This window comes from Bombina bombina, chromosome 1, assembly GCF_027579735.1.
Source record: "Bombina bombina isolate aBomBom1 chromosome 1, aBomBom1.pri, whole genome shotgun sequence".
NCBI classification, from domain to species: Eukaryota; Metazoa; Chordata; class Amphibia; order Anura; family Bombinatoridae; genus Bombina; species Bombina bombina.
Genome location: NC_069499.1, coordinates 399,768,651 through 399,789,493, shown reverse-complemented (window position 1 = coordinate 399,789,493; position 20,843 = coordinate 399,768,651). Strand labels below are relative to the sequence as shown.

Here is a 20,843-nt window from a genome sequence, read left to right as displayed (position 1 = left end):
TTCCTATCTTCCCCAGGGATAGCGACAACTTCTCCCGCCCATTTCATTTTTAATTTCATTATCTCTGAGTTTTTTAAGTGAATTTCCTGGAGCATTGCCAAGTCAGGTTTATATAGGCCTAATTGCTTGATAATAGCTTTTCTCTTTCTTGGCGAGGTTATCCCGCCAACATTCCATGACAGAAGAGTTAACGCTTTCATACTAAACTCTTAACAGAGATAAGATAAAACCTCAAGGGTCCAATACCCATGGTCGGGGAAGGACAGGGGAGAGGCACAGGGGGAGAGAAGAAGAGAGAAAAGAGAAAAAAAAAAAAAAAAGGGGTGATAAACCCCCCAGACTTGCATCCATCCATCCTAACCACACATCCAATCACTTCCTGAAAATCCATATATACTGATTTGGAGTATTTTTAACACTATATTTATAATTCTTCGTTCATTGTATGCCCTGCTCTTTGCAGAAAGCCTGCGCCTCACTGGTATTATTGAGTACCACCTGCGTGCCATCCATTCTTATTATTAGCTTAGCCGGGTATATCATCCTCACATTGTAATCTGCTTTTAATAATTTAGAACAAAAAGGCGACATGTCTTTACGTTTTGCCACTGTCTCACTGGAAAAGTCCTGAAAAATCAAGACTTTAGCTTGCTCTATCATGAGAGGATAGACTTCCCTATATTGCCTAAGAAAATGTACCTTATCTTGGAATTTGAGGAACTTGACAATTATAGGTCTGGTAGGAAAATTATCTTTTCTCACTTGACGAGCTACACCTGTTCTGTGCACCCTTTCTATGTGGATTGGTGTGTCGATATTAATTCCAAGGCTCAGTGGAAGAGTGACCGTGACAAAATGCATCAGGTCCGTATAATTACTATCATCTGGAAGACCAATAATTCTCAGGTTATTGCGCCTAGATCGGTCTTCCAGCTCTTCCACCCTGCTTTGTAATTTGTCTAATCTCTTATTATATTCAAGGTTAGAAGGTTCAATTATGTTAATTTTGTCTTCAATATCTGAGATTCTAGTTTCTATCTCCAAGAGTCTTGTAGAAAATTGTCTAACTTCGGATGTGAGACTGTTTATGTCTTGCTTAATTTCCATTTTCATGTCATTCAACTGTGGAGTAATTGTCTTGGTAATCTGACATAAGAGTTCCTGCATATCAAAGTGCATCTCAGCTTGTGATTGTGATGTTTCTAATATCTGTTTCGCCATTTTTTTCTTTTTCTGCTTAACAGGCATATTAGAGGGAGAATTATTGGCTGATAAAATAAATTTATCCATATACTTGAGTTCCTATAAGCCCTGCTATATGGCCACTGGTGTTTATTGTGATCAAAAATTGTGTGTGTCAAATACGTGAATTACGTGAGCCTAAATATGGTCCCCACAGAGGTGGGACAAAAAAAAATTAACAAAGATCTCAAGAAATAATGAGAACAGCAGCAACAGAAAAAAGTGCAGCGTGAAGAAAAAACAGTGCCACGTGCTAGTGATTATGTGAGATGAGCTCTGGAGAGCTCTACATGTAGTGAGAGGCGAAGAAGGAGAAGAAGGGAAAAGGAGAGAGAAAAAAAAAAAAAAAAAAAAAAAAAGGGAAAAGGAAAAATAAAAGTGAAGAAAAAAGTGAAAAAGAAAAAAAAGAAATTAGGAGCGGCCTAAATAGCAGGAATTTGTAGAAGGCAAATTCTGTGTAGAAGTTCAAGAGTTAGAGAGCAGTTAGGCATGCCCCTTGGATTATTGAAGCACCCTAGAAATTCTTACAATTATATTATCTGACTAGTACAAATACTAGCTTCCCTATCTATATCGACCCTTATTCCTCTTAGTTAATACTTATAGTCAGTATAATTCTAATATAAAAAAATGTTTGGAATAACTTTGAGCGTTTAGGTTCACTCCAAGATTTAGGGAAAACAAAATAGTGACAATCAATAAGCCTACTCTGGCTTCAAGAAGAATATTAGAAGATACCAAGCAATACCAGATACCAATGTAACTAGACAATTTGCTTCACATACTAATTAGAGTTTAAATTAAGAAGCCATATGTCCATGAGTCCAGATAGTAGTGTTCCAGATGAAACTATACATATGCACGCCAGGTATGTGCACCGCCAATGCTTCACTTATAGGCTGATAAAGACACCCCAGACACCCTCAGGCAGAAAGAGGTATTCAATGAAAATCCCTTATAATTCAATATTTACCCGTGGCCCCCCCTGTAACAGTTCATTCATGCAGTCAGTAAATAGCATTGTTACCCATCTTATGTATCCGTATTCCGGGCGTGTGAAAAATATTGCGGATCACCTGGTGGGCTTATTTTCAGCGCTTCTACCAAAGGTGCACCGCCAGTGCAAGAAATTAGGAAATGTACCTTTAGAAATGCAGGCGGAAGCGCTCCAGCGCACTATCACCAGCCCTTTGTCCCTCCTGTGTTCAGGCTTTCAAGCTTGACGATCGCCTTCTGCTCACTGGGTCTTACTTGCCACACTCCAGGGCGACCTCCATTAGATCAGGGATCCGAGCACCCCACTCGCTCTCCGCAGGGCAAACCTCTCCACCAGAGCCACGCCCCACGCTGTCACCGCAGGACCCCGGGATGGCCGTATTCCTCCGCCAGATAGCTACCGGTTCACCAGCTGTCGCCTCGGTCTAAAGCTCACCAGGGAGCTACCGGACATCTCACCTCCATTGGAATGTGGGTATACAGGCCAGCCAGCGAGGATCTGCGGCAAGGTAAGTTTTAACGAATTCCTCCTCCCGGTGTCGGGTCTGCTCTGTACTGCAGGGACCGGGCCTTTCAGTGATCACTTCCCCTAGGGGGTTTGTCCCCTTCAGGCGACCCAAATGAGTCTACTGCAAATAGCCGACAGGGTACACGGGCTTAACCTCTGTTAATTATGCACTCCCAGCACAGCACAGGGGGTCAGGGAGTCTAGTAGGCACACCCGCCACTGATGCCTCCTTATGCACCGGGGTTAATCTGCAGCGTCCAGGACTGTATCTTTTTACCACTTGCAGATGTCATATATGGGAAAAAAAGAAACAGTTGCAGAGTGTAACATTCCCCTGTAAAATCCAGAGTCTATCTGAAGATAGTCAGCTGTTATTTGTAACAATTTTAACAGCTGCTGCTGTCCTTTATTCGCAACAATCACTGAATGTCCTGGAGTTACTGTAGCAGCCTGCTTCAGCCACGAAGCAAAAAGATACTATGTCTGACTTCCACTTCATGGATCACAGGATCCTGTGCCCAGGCCGGTATAAGTCCCACGGCCAAGGGACGCTTGAAGGCGAGAGTAGTTGGTCCAAGCTGGAAGCGGGAGCAGCCCGGCGTGCAACACCTTGCTTGCTCCTCCCTCAAACGGAAGTCACCCCTGGTGTTAGTAATTTAATGTGCACCCATAAACTGTCAAATTGCTGGTGCAATGCTGAATACGGCAAGCGTATTGCTCGCCATATTCAGCAAGGTCTGGCGAACCTGATCTGCAGTGTCGGATCAGGTCCGCCAGACCTTGATAACTATGGGCCACTATATCAGCCCCAGGTGTTCTCTTGTTAACTTCTTTCTTCGCTGTGAAATTCTGTATTACAGAGAGCCTGATTACTTTCTATGGAAGGCATCCCTCATCTCTCTTGGACTTCCAAGTTCCGCCCTTTTTCTTATAGAATTCAGTGAGTTTAGCCCTTGTGAAATCTGCACTATAATTTCTCTCCAAACTAGAGAATCTTTGCTTATTGGATCTATAGAAAGTAATGACGCTCTCTTGGAAACTGAAGCTGTCAGTTTTTCAGTTTTATTTCAAATACAAGAAATACAAAGTGCAATGTAATTTGTAAAATATACACATAAATATACAAAGTATAAACCTAATTTGTTAAAGTTACACAGAAACTGTGAAAGCATAATCAGAATTTGTAAAATTACAATCCTAAATACGCTAATGTATACAAAATATGAAGTGCAAAGTTTAAATGTGATAAAACTTAATCTGAAGTCTAAAGTAATGTAAAATAGCAAAGCTAAATGCAGCAGAACTCTCATATAATGCAGTACTACACTGTGCATGTCTCTATTTCATATACATAAATGCAGAGAATGCCCCTTGGAGAACTAAAGCAAAATATATAAAATTTTAGAATTGCACTAGGGATCTCACAGAGCTAGAGGATCATTTTATATAATAGTGTTTGAGAAGAAAGGTTTATATCATCAGGTCCTATATCAGTAATTCAGCTTTAACTATTGATATTAATTATGAATTTTTAAAACAAAATAAATTAAATGTCCCTTTAAAGTAAGAATATATGTATAAATATGTAATATATATATTATATATATATATATATATATATATATATATATACACACTTTTTTTTAAGTAGATTGTCCCCAATTTTTGTGCAATCTCTAATAAAGGTTTACCACCCCTGGTCTAGTATTTCCATAAACTCTTTACTAGGCTAGGAGAATTCTTGGTTGTATAGGAAGAGGTTAGGGCTGGGCAATATGGGGGGGGGGGGGTCGAGTTTAATTGTGATTTAATTGGGATTTTCACATCAGCACCCCCTGTAACCCCCATAAGCTCCCCTCTATAAACTACATAAGCCCCATCAGCTCCCACTGTAACCCTGCACCCCATGTAACCCCCATAAGCCCCCCTCAGTTCATCTGAGCCTTGGGGAGAATTTATCAAATTCTCCAATAAAAGCCAGTGTGCATGCAGACCCTTGAGAAGAACTTATTGAGTGCTCCAAGAACAGCATATTCGCATGCACGCATTTTCTTAAAAATCTGACACATAACATGTAAACACCGGGCCGTTCTGTTTCTCACAAGCTTTACCCTCAGGCCAAGCTTGTTACAAACCGCTGAGCACACAGAATATTTATTATCAATGATTGGTTATTTCTCTAAGCTACTTCGTTTTTGCAAACGTCCATGTTTTGAGCTCATTTTACTCAAATTACACACAATTACAATGAAGAAATCAAATACAGTGGATACTTGCTGTGTTTTTACTGTTTAACAATATGTTTTATTAAAATTGTATTCTTCTGCATAAAAAAGGAAGTAACTGTTGATGATAATATAACAATAATTATTGTGTGTGCTCAGTGGTTTCACAGCAGAATATTATAACAAACTTGGCCTGAGGGTAAAGCTTGTGAGAAACAGACGTGCCCAGTGTTTACACGTTATGTGAAGAAAATGCTCATAGGCTGTTCTTGGAGCACTCGATAAATTCTTCTCAAGGGTCTGGCTTTTTTTAGCGTCATAAAAAATTCTGCAAAGTCGTCGGCCCTCCTGTACGTCATAGGTGACGTCAAAGGGGTGGGGCTTAAAAATCGCATTCTGGGATCAAAGCCTTTATGCAAAGTAACATGAGTGCACTCTGTATAGCCTACGGTGATAGGGTACAGCAGTAAGTTTGCTGTAGTAACCTTCAGTAAAAAAAAAAAAAAAGAACTACGAGGGCTGGAGATGTGGGCTTGCACTGAGCACCTGGTGTGGTGCAAATATTGCCTTTAAAGGGACAGAGCACTGTAAAACTTGTTTCCCCTTAATGTGATAGTAAATCCTAACATTTGTGAAATGCTAGGATTTAGCAGTGGAACAAATAAAGGGTATTTTCAGTAATGAAGTATAAAATACTTCAAGCTAAAAGTTCCTTTATTTGACTAAAGCGTTCACCGCACTGAGCGCCTCAGGCAGCCCATGGCAGAACGCTATTTTGCAGTGAGATGATTTTAGCCAATAGCATGCTAGCTATCTGGCATGGTGCCAGTTGGTCCGCACGGCTATTTGCTAAGACGTCACCTCAAAGCAAAATAGCGTTCTCCCATGGTTTGCCAGAGGAGCTCAGTGCGGCAAACGTTTCAGAAAAATAAAGGAACTTTCATCATGAAGTATTTTACACTTCATGACTGAAAGTCCTCTTTATTTGTTAAACTGGTAAATATTTTGAGATATCTAGAATATCGAGATTTTTCAAGACTTGTAATATCAGGGCAATGGAAATTGCTTGCGAAAAGACTATATTGCGTGCGGAAAACACATACCGCGCAACTTGTAATCTTTCCCACAATATTTTAAAGAATATTTTAGATATGTTGTGTAATCAAAAATATGTATAAGGAATTGACCTGAAACAAAAATGCATGAAAATAATATCTTACCTTTCTTGTTACAGCTGGATCAAGATAACCCTTTAATTTCTGAATATATGTATGTGGAGGGTTCTTTACTTGAAATCTTTCCTAGAAGAAATAAATGAAAACCGATTAGCATTATATTATTACTGAATATACAAAGAATTCAGTGTCAAGCTGCGATAAAGTAAAATAGGCAAAACTTTATTTTACAAAAACACATTAAATACATTAAATGTCATTCATGGAATCACTCATAATTTGGCAGTGAAACAAGTCTAGTGTATTTCAATTAATTCTATTCCTCATAGGCAGCAGACATAGCACAATTTCAGAATCTCAGTGTTTGGGTATGTTAAGCAATATTACTAAATGAGATTGCTGCTTCCCTAACCTCGTCCGACCGCGGAGATTGACAGCTCCTGCCTGCACGTGATTGGCTGTACGCGGGCAGTGGGCGGCGTTGCACAAGAGCGCAAAATTACGTTCTTGTGCAATGCTGAATTCCGGCAGTGGAATTCAGCCCGCTAGAGGCAAGCTGCGTCGGACAGGGGTGCATATATGCGCTCCTGTCTGCCGCAGCTTGATAAATAGACCCCTTAATATTCATGCTTTGAAAGTTGAGCAAAATCTGTATATTGTATCAGTAAATATATCTGCCAGTCACCAGCCCTCATCCAGCTCTGGAGTGTGGGTGTTCAATACATAAACCAGTGAGTCAATCCATTAGAACATGTTTTATTGCAATTGTATTTCCCTTTAAATACAAGTTTCAACAAAAGTGCTTAAAAACAATCAACATTTAACCCATTTTTTTTAACCTAGCTATAAATACAATATTCAAACTAATTAACTTTTTTTTATATAGCAGGTAAACAAATGATACAGCCAAAATCATTCAAAGGATTTGCCTATAGGTCTTAAATCCTTCAAAGGTTTTCAGAAAACGTTTAAGACCTAGGGGCATATTTATAAAGTTCCGTATGGAGCTTGATGCCCTGTGTTTCTGGCGAGCCTTCAGGCTCGCCAGAAACACAAGTTATGAATCAGCAGTCTAAAGACCGCTGCTCCATAACCTGTCCGCCTGCTCTGAGGCGGCGGACAGACATTGCAGGAAATCAACCCGATCCAATATGATTGGGTTCATTGACACCCCCCTGCTGGCGGCCGATTGGCCGTGAATCTGCAGGGGACGGCATTGCTCCAGCAGTTCACCAGAACTGCTAGTGCAATGATAATTGCAGACAGCGTATGCTGTCGGCATTTATCGATGTGCAGCGGACATGATCCTCAATGTCGGATCATGTCCGCTTGCACAATGTTAAATCGGCCCCCTAGTTTGGACTCCCTGGACTACCTACTAACTGTCAAGAGTGCTAAAGATCTGTACAGTCAAATTAAGAGAATTTATTTTTTTTCTATTTAGAACTTGTCAACCAACCTTTGCTCCACTAGAGAAATGTAGGGAAGGTCTCCAGGGACCACAAGTAACATGCAAAAAGAAAACAAAATGACGAGGTATTGGCTAACATATTTTTGTTACCTCTTTATCAGATATAATGAATTAAAACAAGAATATTTATAAGTGTGTATGCGGCCAAATACCTAATCAACCTGAATAATGAAATACAGAAACCCATTTTTATGATTAAATTATCTTGGAGAGCTTCTGTATAGAGGATAGATTAATTCAGTACAGATCAGTTCACTGACAAGGGTAAACTATTTGTTTCATAACTAGGGTGACCATATTGTCGCTTTAAAAAGGGACACATATGAAAAATACATATGTCAGGGTTCTTATACAAAACATTTCTTTAAACAGCTCTGAAAACAGCCCTAACATATGTATTTTTCATGTGTCCCTTTTTAACCCCTTAATGACCAAGGACGTACGCCACACGTCCTCAAAAAAAATACAGTTAATGACCGAGGACGTTTGGCGTACGTCCTTGGTCTGGAAAGCAGCTGGAAGCGATCCTGCACGCTTCCAGCTGCTTTCCGGTTATTGCAGTGATGCCTCAATATCGAGGCATCCTGCAATAACCCCCCTTGGCCATCCGATGCAGAGAGAGCCACTCTGTGGCCCTCTCTGCACCGGACATCGGTGGCCGGTAACGTTGGTGGGTGGGAGCAAGTCTGGGAGGCGGGTGGGCGGCCATCGATGTGCCGAATGGAGTGGAGGGGGCGGGATCGGGAGCGGGGGGGGCGGGAGCGCGCATGGGAGCGCGCGCGTGCATGGGGGGCGGGGGGGGGGCGCGTGCACGGGGCGGGAGCGGGAGGGAACCGCTGCACTACAGAAAAATAAACTGGGAAAAGTTAAAAAAAAAAGTTTTAAAAGCTGTAAATAAACAGCTAAGGAACCTGGAAGGGGTGGGGGGTTGATCTTGGGGGGGGGGGGAAGCTACACTACAGAAAAGGGCATTTTTTTTAATAAAAATTGGTAAAAGAAAAGACAGCGCCTCATGGTGCAAGTAGGTTCCAAAAGTGATGAATCACACTGAAATAGTAACAAAAGATGGTAGTATACTCACAAGAATATTGGCACCTTTGTTGAAAGAGGTGCAAACAAGCAGACTGACATTTAAATCAGCAGTCAGTACGCTGGAGCCAAAAAACGATTCAGCTTTCCTAGATGGGCCGCTGTGGACTCTCCTCTGTTAGACAGGGGCAAGATACTCAGGTGTTATGCTGTATGGATAAACAGCAAGCCTAAAAACGATTCAGCTTTCCTGGATGGGCCACTGTGGACTCTCCTCTGTTAGACAGGGGCAAGATACTCAGGTGTTATGCTGTATAGATAAACAGCAGGCAATATTGTATTTGGCAGGCAAATATATAAAGCAGTAATGCTGAGATACATAAAGTTAAAAACACTTTATTTTACGAGCTTAGGACGCGTTTCTCGGCCGCAAGCTCCTGGCCGTTTCATCAGATAAAATGTATATTTAATAAAAAGGCACATTTTTTTACTAAACTGGGTACTGGCAGACAGCTGCCAGTACCCAAGATGGCGCCCATTAAGGCAGAGGGGGAGGGTTAGAGAGCTGTTTGGTGGGGGATCAGTGAGGCTGGGAGCTAAGGGGGATCCTACACAGCAGCATATGTAAATATGCTAAAAAAACACACACAAAAAAGCCAAAATATAGCTTTTATTTTAGTACTGGCAGAGTTCCTGCCAGTACTTAAGATGGCGGGGACAATTGTGGGGTGGGGGAGGGAAGAGAGCTGTTTGGGAGGGATCAGGGGGTGTCATGTTTCAGGTGGGAGGCTGAGCTCTACACTAAAGCTAAAATTAACCCTGCAAGCTCCCTACAAGCTACATAATTAACCCCTTCACTGCTAGCCATAATACACGTGTGAAATGCAGCGGCATTTGGCGGCCTTCTAATTACCAAAAAGCAACGCCAAAGCCATATATGTCTGCTATTTCTGAACAAAGGGGATCCCAGAGAAGCATTTACAACCATTTGTGCCATAATTGCATAAGCTGTTTGTAAATAATTTCAGTGAGAAACCTAAAATTGTGAAAAATTTAACGTTTTTTTTAATTTGATCGCATTTGGCGGTGAAATGGTGGCATGAAATATACCAAAATGTGCCTAGATCAATACTTGGGGTTGTCTACTACACTACACTAAATCTAAAATTATCCCTAAAAGCTCCCTACATGCTCCATAATTAACCCCTTCACTGCTGGGCATAATACACGTGTAGTGCACAGTGGCATTTAGCAGCCTTCTAATTACTAAAAAGCAACGCCAAAGCCATATATGTCTGCTATTTCTGAACAAAGGGGATCCCAGAGAAGAATTTACAACCATTTAAGCCATAATTACACAAGCTGTTTGTAAATAATTTCAGTGAGAAACAAAAAGTTTGTGAAAAAATTAGTAAAAAAAGTGAACGATTTTTTGTATTTAATCCCATTTGGCGGTGAAATGGTGGCATGAAATATACCAAAATGGGCCTAGATGAATACTTTGGGATGTCTACTAAAAAAAAATATATACATGTCAATGGATATTCAGAGATTCCTGAAAGATATTAGTGTTCTAATGTAACTAGCGCTAATTTTGAAAAATAATGGTTTGGAAATAGCAAAGTGCTACTTGTATTTATGGCCCTATAACTTACAAAAAAAGCAAAGAACATGTAAACATTGGGTATTTCTAAACTCAGGACAAAATTTAGAAACTATTTAGCACGGGTGTTTCTTTCATGTAATTAGCAAGAGTCCATGAGCTAGTGACGTATGGGATATACATTCCTACCAGGAGGGGCAAAGTTTCCCAAACCTTAAAATGCCTATAAATACACCCCTCACCACACCCACAATTCAGTTTTACAAACTTTGCCTCCGATGGAGGTGGTGAAGTAAGTTTGTGCTAGATTCTACGTTGATATGCGCTCCGCAGCAAGTTGGAGCCCGGTTTTCCTCTCAGTGTGCAGTGAATGTCAGAGGGATGTGAGGAGAGTATTGCCTATTTGAATGCAGTGATCTCCTTCTAAGGGGTCTATTTCATAGGTTCTCTGTTATCGGTCGTAGAGATTCATCTCTTACCTCCCTTTTCAGATCGACGATATACTCTTATATATACCATTACCTCTGCTGATTCTCGTTTCAGTACTGGTTTGGCTATCTGCTATATGTAGATGAGTGTCCTGGGGTAAGTAAGTCTTATTTTCTGTGACACTCCTAGCTATGGTTGGGCACTTTGTTTATAAAGTTCTAAATATATGTATTCAAACATTTATTTGCCTTGACTCAGAATGTTCAACTTTCCTTATTTTTCAGACAGTCAGTTTCATATTTGGGATAATGCATTTTAATTTAAAATTTTTTACCTTAAAATTTGACTTTTTCCCTGTGGGCTGTTAGGCTCGCGGGGGCTGAAAATGCTTCATTTTATTGCGTCATTCTTGGCGCGGACTTTTTTGGCGCAAAAATTCTATTTCCGTTTCCGGCGTCATACGTGTCGCCGGAAGTTGCGTCATTCTTTGACGTTATTTTGCGCCAAAAATGTCGGCGTTCCGGATGTGGCGTCATTTTTGGCGCCAAAAAGCATTTAGGCGCCAAATAATGTGGGCGTCTTATTTGGCGCGAAAAAATATGGGCGTCACTTTTGTCTCCACATTATTTAAGTCTCATTTTTTATTGCTTCTGGTTGCTAGAAGCTTGTTCTTTGGCATTTTTTCCCATTCCTGAAACTGTCATTTAAGGAATTTGATCAATTTTGCTTTATATGTTGTTTTTTTTCTTTTACATATTGCAAGATGTTCCACGTTGCAACTGAGTCAGAAGATACTTCAGGAAAATCACTGCACAATGCTGGAGCTACCAAGCTAAGTGTATCTGCTATAAACTTTTGGTATCTGTTTCTCCAGCTGTTATTTGTATTGCATGTCATGTCAAACTTATTAATGCAGATAAAATTTCCTTTAGTACTGTTTGTTACATTACCTGTTGCTGTTCCGTCAACATCTAATTTTCAGAGTGTTCCTGATAACATAAGAGATTTTATTTTTTAAATCCATTAAGAAGGCTATGTCTGTTATTTTTCCTTCTAGTATACATAAAAGTCTTTTAAAACTTCTCTTTTTTTCAGATGAATTTTTAAATGAACATCATCATTCTGATACTGATAATGGTTCTTCTGGTTCTGAGGTTTCTGTCTCAGAGGTTGATGCTGATAAATCTTTGTATTTGTTCAAGATGGAATTTATTCGTTCTTTACTTAAAGAAGTGTTATTTGCATTAGAAATAGAGGATTCTGGTCCTCTTGATACTAAATGTAAACGTTTAAATAAGGTTTTTAAATCTCCTGTAGTTATTCCAGAAGTGTTTTATCTCCCTGATGCTATTTCTGAAGTAATTTCCAGGGAATGGAATAATTTGGGTAATTTATTTACTCCTTCTAGACGTTTAAGCAAATTATATCCTGTGCCATCTGACAGATTAGAGTTTTTTGGGACAAAAATCCCTAAGGTTATGGGGCTGTCTCTACTCCTGCTAATGTACTACTATTCCTACGGCAGATAGTACTTCATTTAAGGATCCTTTAGATAGGAAAATTGATTCCTTTCTAAGAAAAGCTTACTTATGTTCAGGTAATCTTCTTAGACCTGCTATATTTTTAGCGGATGTTGCTGCAGCTTCAACTTTTTGGTTAGAAGCTTAGCGCAACAAGTAACAGATCATAATTTTATAGCATTATTTTTATTCTATAACATGCTAATAATTTTATTGGTGATACCATCTTTTGATATCATTAGAGTTGATGTCAGGTATATGTCTCTAGCTATTTTAGCTAGAATAGCTTTATGGATTAAACTTGGAATGCTGACATGTCTTCTAAGTCAACTTTGCTTTCCCTTTCTTTCCAGGGTAAATAATCATTTTCGTTCCTTTCCTCACAAGGCACAAAAGCCTGATCCTTCATCCTCAGGAGCGGTATCAGTTTGGAAACTATTTCCAGTTTGGAATATATCCAAGCCTTATAGAAACCTATAGCCAGCTCCTAAGTACCTATGAAGGTGCGGCCCTTATTCCAGCTCAGCTGGTATGGGGCAGATTACGTTTTCTTCAAAGAAATTTGGATCAATTCCGTTCTTAATCTCTGGTTTCAGAAACATTGTTTCAGAAAGGTACAGAATTGGCTTCAAGTTAAGGCCTCCTGCTAAGAGATTCTTTTCTTTCCCGTGTCCCAGTTAACACAGCAAAGGCTCAGCATTTCTGAAATGTGTTTCAGATCTAGAGTTGGCTGGAGTATTTATGCCAGTTCCAGTTCTGGAACAGGGGCTGGGGTCTTATTTTATCTCTTCATTGTACCAAAGAAGGTCAATTCCTTCAGACCAGTTCCGGATCTATCATTATTGAATCATTATGTTAGGATACCAACATTCAAGATGGTTACTGTAGGACTATCCTGCCTTTTGTTTAGCAAGGGCATTATATGTCTACAATAGATTTACAGGATGTGTATCTGCATATTCCGATTCATCCAGATCACTTTTAGTGTCTGAGATTCTCTTTTTAGACAAGCATTACCAGTTTTGTGGCTCTACCGTTTGGCTTAGCCTCAGTTCCAAGAATTTTTTTCAAAGGTTCTCGGTGCCCTTCTTTCTGTAATCAGAGAATAGGGTTTTGGTATTTCCTTATTTGGACGATATCTTGGTATTTGCTCAGTCTTCTCATTTTCGAAGAATTTCATACGAATCGACTTGTGTTGTTTTTTCAAGTTCATGGTTGGAGGATCAATTTACCAATCAGTTCATTGATTCCTCAGACAAGGGTAACCTTTTTAGGTTTCTAGATAAATTCAGTGTCTATGACTCTGTCCTTGTCAGACAAGAGAAGTTTAACATTGATATCAGCTTGTCAAAACCTTCAGTCACAATCATTCCCTTTGGTAGCCTTATGCATGGAAATGTTGGGTCTTAGGACTGCCGCATCAGATGCGATCTCCTTTGCTCGTTTTCACATGCGACCTCTTCAGCTCTGTATGCTGAACCAATGGTGCAGGGATTACTCAAAGATATCTCAATTAATATCTTTAAACCGATTTTACAACACTCTCTGACATGGTGGACAGATCACCATCGTTTAGTTCAGGGGGCTTCTTTGTTCTTCCGACCTGGACTATAATCTCAACAGATGCAAGTCTTACAGGTTGGGGAGCTGTGTGGGGGTATCTGATGGCACAAGGGGTTTGGGAATCTCAGGAGGTGAGATTTCCGATCAATATTTTGGAACTCCGTGCAATTTTCAGAGCTCTTCAGTCTTGGCCTCTTCTGAAGAGAGAGTTGTTCATTTGTTTTCAGATAGACAATGTCACAACTGTGGCATACATCAATCATCAAGGAGGGACTCACAGTCCTCTGGCTATGAAAGAAGTATCTCGAATTTTGGTTTGGGCGGAATCCAGCTCCTGTCTAATCTCTGCGGTTCATATCCCAGGTATGGACAATTGGAAAGCGGATTATCTCAGTCGTCAAACGTTGCATCCGGGCGAATTGTCTCTTCACCCAGAGGTATTTCTTCAGATTGTTCAAATGTAGGAACTTCCAGAAATAGATCTGATGGCTTCTCATCTAAACAAGAAACTTCCCAGGTATCTGTCCAGATCCCGGGATCCTCAGGCGGAGGCAGTGGATGCATTATCACTTCCTTGGAAGTATCATCCTCCCTATATCTTTCCGCCTCTAGTTCTTCTTCCAAGAGTAACCTCCAAGATTCTGAAGGAATGCTCGTTTGTTCTGCTGGTAGCTCCGGCATGGCCTTACAGGTTTTGGTATGCGGATCTTGTCCGGATGGCCTCTTGCCAACCGTGGACTCTTCCGTTAAGACCAGACCTTTTGTCTCAAGGTCCTTTTTTTCCATCAGGATCTGAAATCCTTAAATTTAAAGGTATGGCGATTGAACGCTTGATTCTTGGTCAAAGAGGTTTCTCTGACTCTGTGATTAATACTATGTTACAGGCTCGTACATCTGTATCCAGAGAGATATATTATAGAGTCTGGAAGACTTATATTTCTTGGTGTCTTTCTCATCATTTTTCTTGGCATTCTTTTAGAATACCGAGAATATTACAGTATTCTTCAGGATGGTTTAGATAAGGGTTTGTCCGCAAGTTCCTTGAAAGGTCAAATCTCTGCTCTTTCTGTTCTTTTTCACAGAAAGATTGCTATTCTTCCTGATATTCATTGTTTTGTACAAGCTTTGGTTCGTATAAAGCCTGTCATTAAGTCAATTTCTCCTCCTTGGAGTTTGAATTTGGTTCTGGGGGCTCTTCAAGCTCCTCCATTTGAACCTATGCATTCATTGGATATTAAATTACTTTCTTGGAAAGTTTTTTGTTCCTTTTGGCCATCTCTTCTGCCAGAAGAGTTTCTGAATTATCTGCTCTTTCTTGTGAGTCTCCTTTTCTGATTTTTCATCAGGATAAGGCGGTGTTGCGAACTTCTTTTGAATTTTTACCTAAAGTTGTGAATTCCAACAACATTAGTAGAGAAATTGAGGTTCCTTCATTATGTCCTAATCCTAAGAATTCTAAGGTGAAATCGTTGCATTCTTTGGATGTTGTTAGAGCTTTGAAATATTATGTTGAAGCTACGAAATCTTTTCGTAAGACTTCTAGTCTATTTGTTATTTTTTCCGGTTCTAGAAAAGGCCAGAAAGCTTCTGCCATTTCTTTGGCATCTTGGTTGAAATCTTTAATTCATCTTGCCTATGTTGAGTCGGGTAAAACTCCGCCTCAGAGAATTACAGCTCATTCTACTAGGTCAGTTTCTACTTCCTGGGCGTTTAGGAATGAAGCTTCGGTTGACCAGATCTGCAAAGCAGCGACTTGGTCCTCTTTGCATACTTTTACTAAATTCTACCATTTTGATGTATTTTCTTCTTCTGAAGCAGTTTTTGGTAGAAAAGTACTTCAGGCAGCGGTTTCAGTTTGAATCTTCTGCTTATGTTTTTCATTAAACTTTATTTTGGGTGTGGATTATTTTCAGCAGGAATTGGCTGTCTTTATTTTATCCCTCCCTCTCTAGTGACTCTTGTGTGGAAAGATCCACTTCTTGGGTAGTCATTATCCCATACGTCACTAGCTCATGGACTCTTGCTAATTACATGAAAGAAAACATAATTTATGTAAGAACTTACCTGATAAATTCATTTCTTTCATATTAGCAAGAGTCCATGAGGCCCGCCCTTTTTTTGTGGTGGTTATGATTTTGTATAAAGCACAATTATTCCAATTCCTTATTTTATATGCTTTCGCACTTTTTTCTTATCACCCCACTTCTTGGCTATTCGTTAAACTGAATTGTGGGTGTGGTGAGGGGTGTATTTATAGGCATTTTAAGGTTTGGGAAACTTTGCCCCTCCTGGTAGGAATGTATATCCCATACGTCACTAGCTCATGGACTCTTGCTAATATGAAAGAAATGAATTTATCAGGTAAGTTCTTACATAAATTATGTTTTTTTGGTAGTTGTAGATGTGTAACAGATTTTGGGGGTCATAGTTAGAAAAAGTGTGTTTTTTTCAATTTTTTCCTCATATTTTATAATTTTTTTGATAGTAAATTATAAGATATGATGAAAATAATGGTATCTTTAGAAAGTCCATTTAATGGCGAGAAAAACGGTATATAATATGTGTGGGTACAGTAAATGAGTAAGAGGAAAATTACAGCTAAACACAAACACTGCAGAAATGTAAAAATAGCCTTGGTCCCAAACGGACAGAAAATTGAAAAGTGCTGTGGTCATTAAGGGGTTAAAGCGGCAATATGGTCACCCTATTCATAACAGATAATGGATATATAGAAGTGAATTGTGTGCTGCTTACTTCAGAGTCACAAGACTGTAACAGACAGACTTTTTACACAATAGTTGCCCTGATCGGATTTTTGCTGATTTATATGTTAAAGTATTGCTTAATACTGAATCTTGTCATTTAAGACTTGATCATTATACATTTAGGTATGCACTAGAAATTTAAAGGATGATTTGGTTATCTCGGGAAAAAGGATAATAAATCTGTCCAAAGGTCATTCATGTCACTTGATCAGCTTTCCATACCACTGTGTGATCTGCCAAGTGTGTCTAAACAGATTGACTTTTATATAATTCACCTATAGTCCCAATTTCCAAAATGTGCAGTTTGAATTCAAAGCAATATTCCAGTAGGTGTCAGTTTGGATATTTGGTCCAACCCAGTCATCTGTGCCTTAAAGGGAGAAGGATGTCTTCTTTATATACTTCTTCATCTTCTAAGTATTATTATTATTATATGTTTAGAATTACACAGAACATTAGACAGGGTGCTACTTATTTGCTACTTACTAGGCCTAACATCTGCTGAAACTAACCTAGCTCCGTCTCAGTTACTTTAAGGTACACGTCTTTCATCCCATGAATTCACTGTCTTTTCCTGGGCCATTTTTACATTTTTAAAATGTGTTTGGTTCTCTCCCTTCAGAAATCACTGTTTTTAATCTGCTCAAATACTGATCCCAACATGTGCAATTCTTTAATTGGCTAACTTTGATAAATTTCAAATTTTAAAAATGTACCACTCAATTTGGTCTACTTCTATGTGTTTGAAATTCCATCCCTCTGATCTTGGTTGATATTTTACTGTTATAACCTGGGGTTCACTTATCTCTTAGTCCGCAATCAACTAATTTAGCAAACTCAGGAATTTAAATTTAAGATCAGCTAGGGCACAGCATTTGCAAAGGGAGCATTTGCAGGGAACTCCATCTATCTAAGCTCTAATCTTTCTAAGTGAACATATATTTAAGTTATGGTGATAGTACTAAGAATTATACAAAAATTGAACAAGATTTGAAGAAGGTTTGAACTACTTCAGAGGCAAGAAAACATTTTCTTTGTTATCACATTTTTTCTGCATTTGCTATTTTGATACGTTTTCTGGCCTGTTTTTTCTTTTAAAACCTCATGCCTACTTTACAGATAGGTCAACATATTCATAATTTACCCTTCTCTACAAGCAGTTTTTTATAGGCCTGTCTCTCCTTTCTTGTCCTTACCTTAACTCTCATGAACTACTTTTTATCTTAAAATCTCTCACAATCTGCACCACCTCACAAAAATGCTCACTGTGCTACAAATCACCTTCTCACCTACTCTTTCTCTCCATCTTGCTGCTTTTAGAATCAGGGGATATCTCTCCTAATCCAGGACCCTCCTTCATAGCACCCTTACCCAATCACGCACACCTTACAGAAAAATTAAAGGGACAGTCTACACCAGAATATTTATTGTTTTAAAAGATAGATAATCCCTTTATAACCCATTCCATAGTTTTGCATAACCAACGCAGTTATAATAATACATGTTTTACCTCTGTGATCACCTTGTATTTAAACTTCTGCAAACTGCTGCTTAATTCAGTTCTTTTGACAGACTTGCAGATTAGCCAATCAGTGCGGGCTCCTAGGTAACTCCACGTGCATGAGCACAGTGTTATCTATATGAAACACATGAACTAACACCCTCTAGTGGTGAAAAACTGTCAAAATGCCCTGAGCTAAGAGGCGGCCTTCAAGGGCTTAGAAATTAGCACATGAACCTCCTAGATTTAGCTTTCAACTAAGAATACCAAGAGAACAAAGCAAAATTGGTGAAAGAAGTAAATTGGAACATTGTTTAAAATTACATTCTCTATCTGAATAATGAAAGTTTGTTTTGGACTAGACTGTCCCTTTAATAAAATAAATACACATAATTTTATTTCTATCCCACGTCTCCAAAGGCACACACTCCATTCACTTTTACACTATGGAACTCTCACTCTGTATGCAACAAACGTACCTCTATCCATGTCATGGTTCAGCCTGGAATTGAACCTGGGACCTGGGACCTGTCTCTATTTCTGCAGCTGTTCTTTCCCAGCCTGTTGTTTTACCACTATGCCACCAGATGGCTTGATCACAGGGTAAGAATATTGTGTTTTTCTGTTTGCTGCAACTTTGGCTCTCTGGCTCCACCTGCTTGCCAGCTGAAACAAATCATGTAATCAACAGCCTGCTTTATCTGGGAGGTTTGTTTGCAATTCTAGGCCTTGACATTGAGAGTTATACTCTGAAACACTCTCTGCTCCTGTATCCTGTGTGAAATACAGATTTGTTGGATTTCCTGGTTCCTGATTTCTGCTACAATTACTGACTACTCTTCTGGATAATCCCTTGGCACTGTGTTTCATTTTTGGACTGATTTCCTGGCAATTGATCTTGCCTAAAACTTTCTTTCCTAAGGACTGACTCAGGTACTTTTGCTTGCTTGTTTCCTGATACTAAAAAGTTCCAATTTGCAGTTTATGCAAGTATCCTGTTTGTTTCTACAAAGTTCCAAATTGCAGTCTATGCAAGTATCCTGTTTGTTTCTACAAAGTTCCAAATTGCAGTTTATGCAAGTTTCCTGTTTGTTCCAATTTGCAGTTTACGCAAGTATCCTGTTTGTTTCTACAAAGTTCCAATTTGCAGTTTATGCAAGTTTCCTGTTTGTTTCTACAAAGTACCAGTTTGCAGTTTATGCAAGTTTCCAGTTTGTTACAACTGTGTCCAGTCTACAGCATATGCAAGTATCCTGCTTGTTATTACAAGGCGCTGCATTCCTGCGTGTTATTACACAGTTCCAGTCTTCAGCATATACAATATCCTGTCTGTTATACAAGCCCTGCTTTCCTGCCTGATACTACACAGTTCCAGTTCTACAGCATATGCAAGTATCCTGCTTGTTATTACAAAGCTCTGCTTTCCTGCGTGTTATTACACAGTTCCAGTCTTCAACATATGCAAATATCCTGTCTGTTACACAAAGCTCTGCATTCCTTCCTGTTATGTCACTGTTCCAGTCTACATCATTTGGAAAATATCCTGCCTGTTATTACAAAGAACTGTATTCCTGCCTAATACAACAACCTATAGACTTTATGAATTGGAGGGGTTACCAATGGCACTACTTATCTGTAAAAGACCTGTCTTATTATTTATTGTTATTTAGCCAACTGGTATGGCTTAGTATGGGTGCTATGTTTTGTCTTATCTAATTGCATATCTCTGCATTGCTTTATCCTATAAATAAAACCATCTCCTTTATTTCCTAAAACCTTGTACCTGTTTAATTATGCCTAAAAGGAAAGATTCACGCAGACAAAACACAACATTAACCCCAAAAACTGAAACCTCTGCACAACAGCTCCTTACTCCTGAACCTGATCCCTTGCAAAGTATGACAATCCATGACCTGTTCATATCCTACTTCCTTACCTCTTGGACCTCACCAAAACCTGTCTCCTTTAGACAAAGCACCTGCTGCTGCTCTTCCTTATGGGGGGGGGGGGGGGCTGGCAACAAGCAAGGATATGGTTTTGGCATCATTCTCTCTCCCTACTCTACTTTTCAATACATACCACCCACTTCTTCCCTCACATTCTCTTCCTTTGAAGCCCATACAATGTGTTTATTTTCACCCTTATCTGTTTAAATAGCTGTCATTTATCTCCCCCCTGGAACACCTAAACTTTTCCTAGACCACTTTGCCTCATGGCTACCTTACTACCTCTTCTGTGACTCACCAGCTCTCACTCTTGAGGACTTCAATATTCCCATTGATAACCCTAGTGCTCCTGGAGTTTCAAAGCGCATAGAGCTCACTTCATCATTTGGCCTCTCACAGTGGACTAATTCCCACTAATTCACAAAGATGGTCATTCAATTGACATAATCTTCAGCCACAATTGCTCGGTTTCTCGGTTTACTAACTTGCCATTCCCATCCTCTGACCACCATCTCTTGAAATGCAGCATCACTACAATGACTGCACTACCACCACCCAACCCTTTAAATAGACTCCAAAAAAATGTACATACCATAGACACAAAACTACTCTCTCACACTATAAACGCTCACACTTCTCCCTTCAGTCTACTACTCCCTTTCCTGACATTAATCTTTCTCTCTGTATAATTCCAATCTGACCTCTGCCCTTGACAAAACATCCCCTACTTCCATTGCTTGCAACCCACAGAAGCACCCCCAATCATGGCACACACATCTGTCACGCTACTTGCAAAAATGCACCCACACTGCAAAACAATACTAGAGGAAATCTTCCTCCTCTGCCGACTTCTTGCTTTACAAATTTACG

At 39.6% G+C, this 20,843-nt stretch overlaps 1 protein-coding gene across 1 annotated transcript in view; it reads right to left on the bottom strand.

Annotated features, from left to right (window-relative positions):
- FMNL2 (formin like 2) overlaps positions 1-20,843 on the bottom strand; it is a 557,440-nt gene that overhangs the window by 251,180 nt on the left and 285,417 nt on the right. Inside the window, exon 3 of the mRNA XM_053698305.1 lies at positions 6,192-6,272. Within this exon, the coding sequence (XP_053554280.1) occupies positions 6,192-6,272 (81 nt within the window). The remainder of the gene's footprint in view (positions 1-6,191; positions 6,273-20,843) is intronic.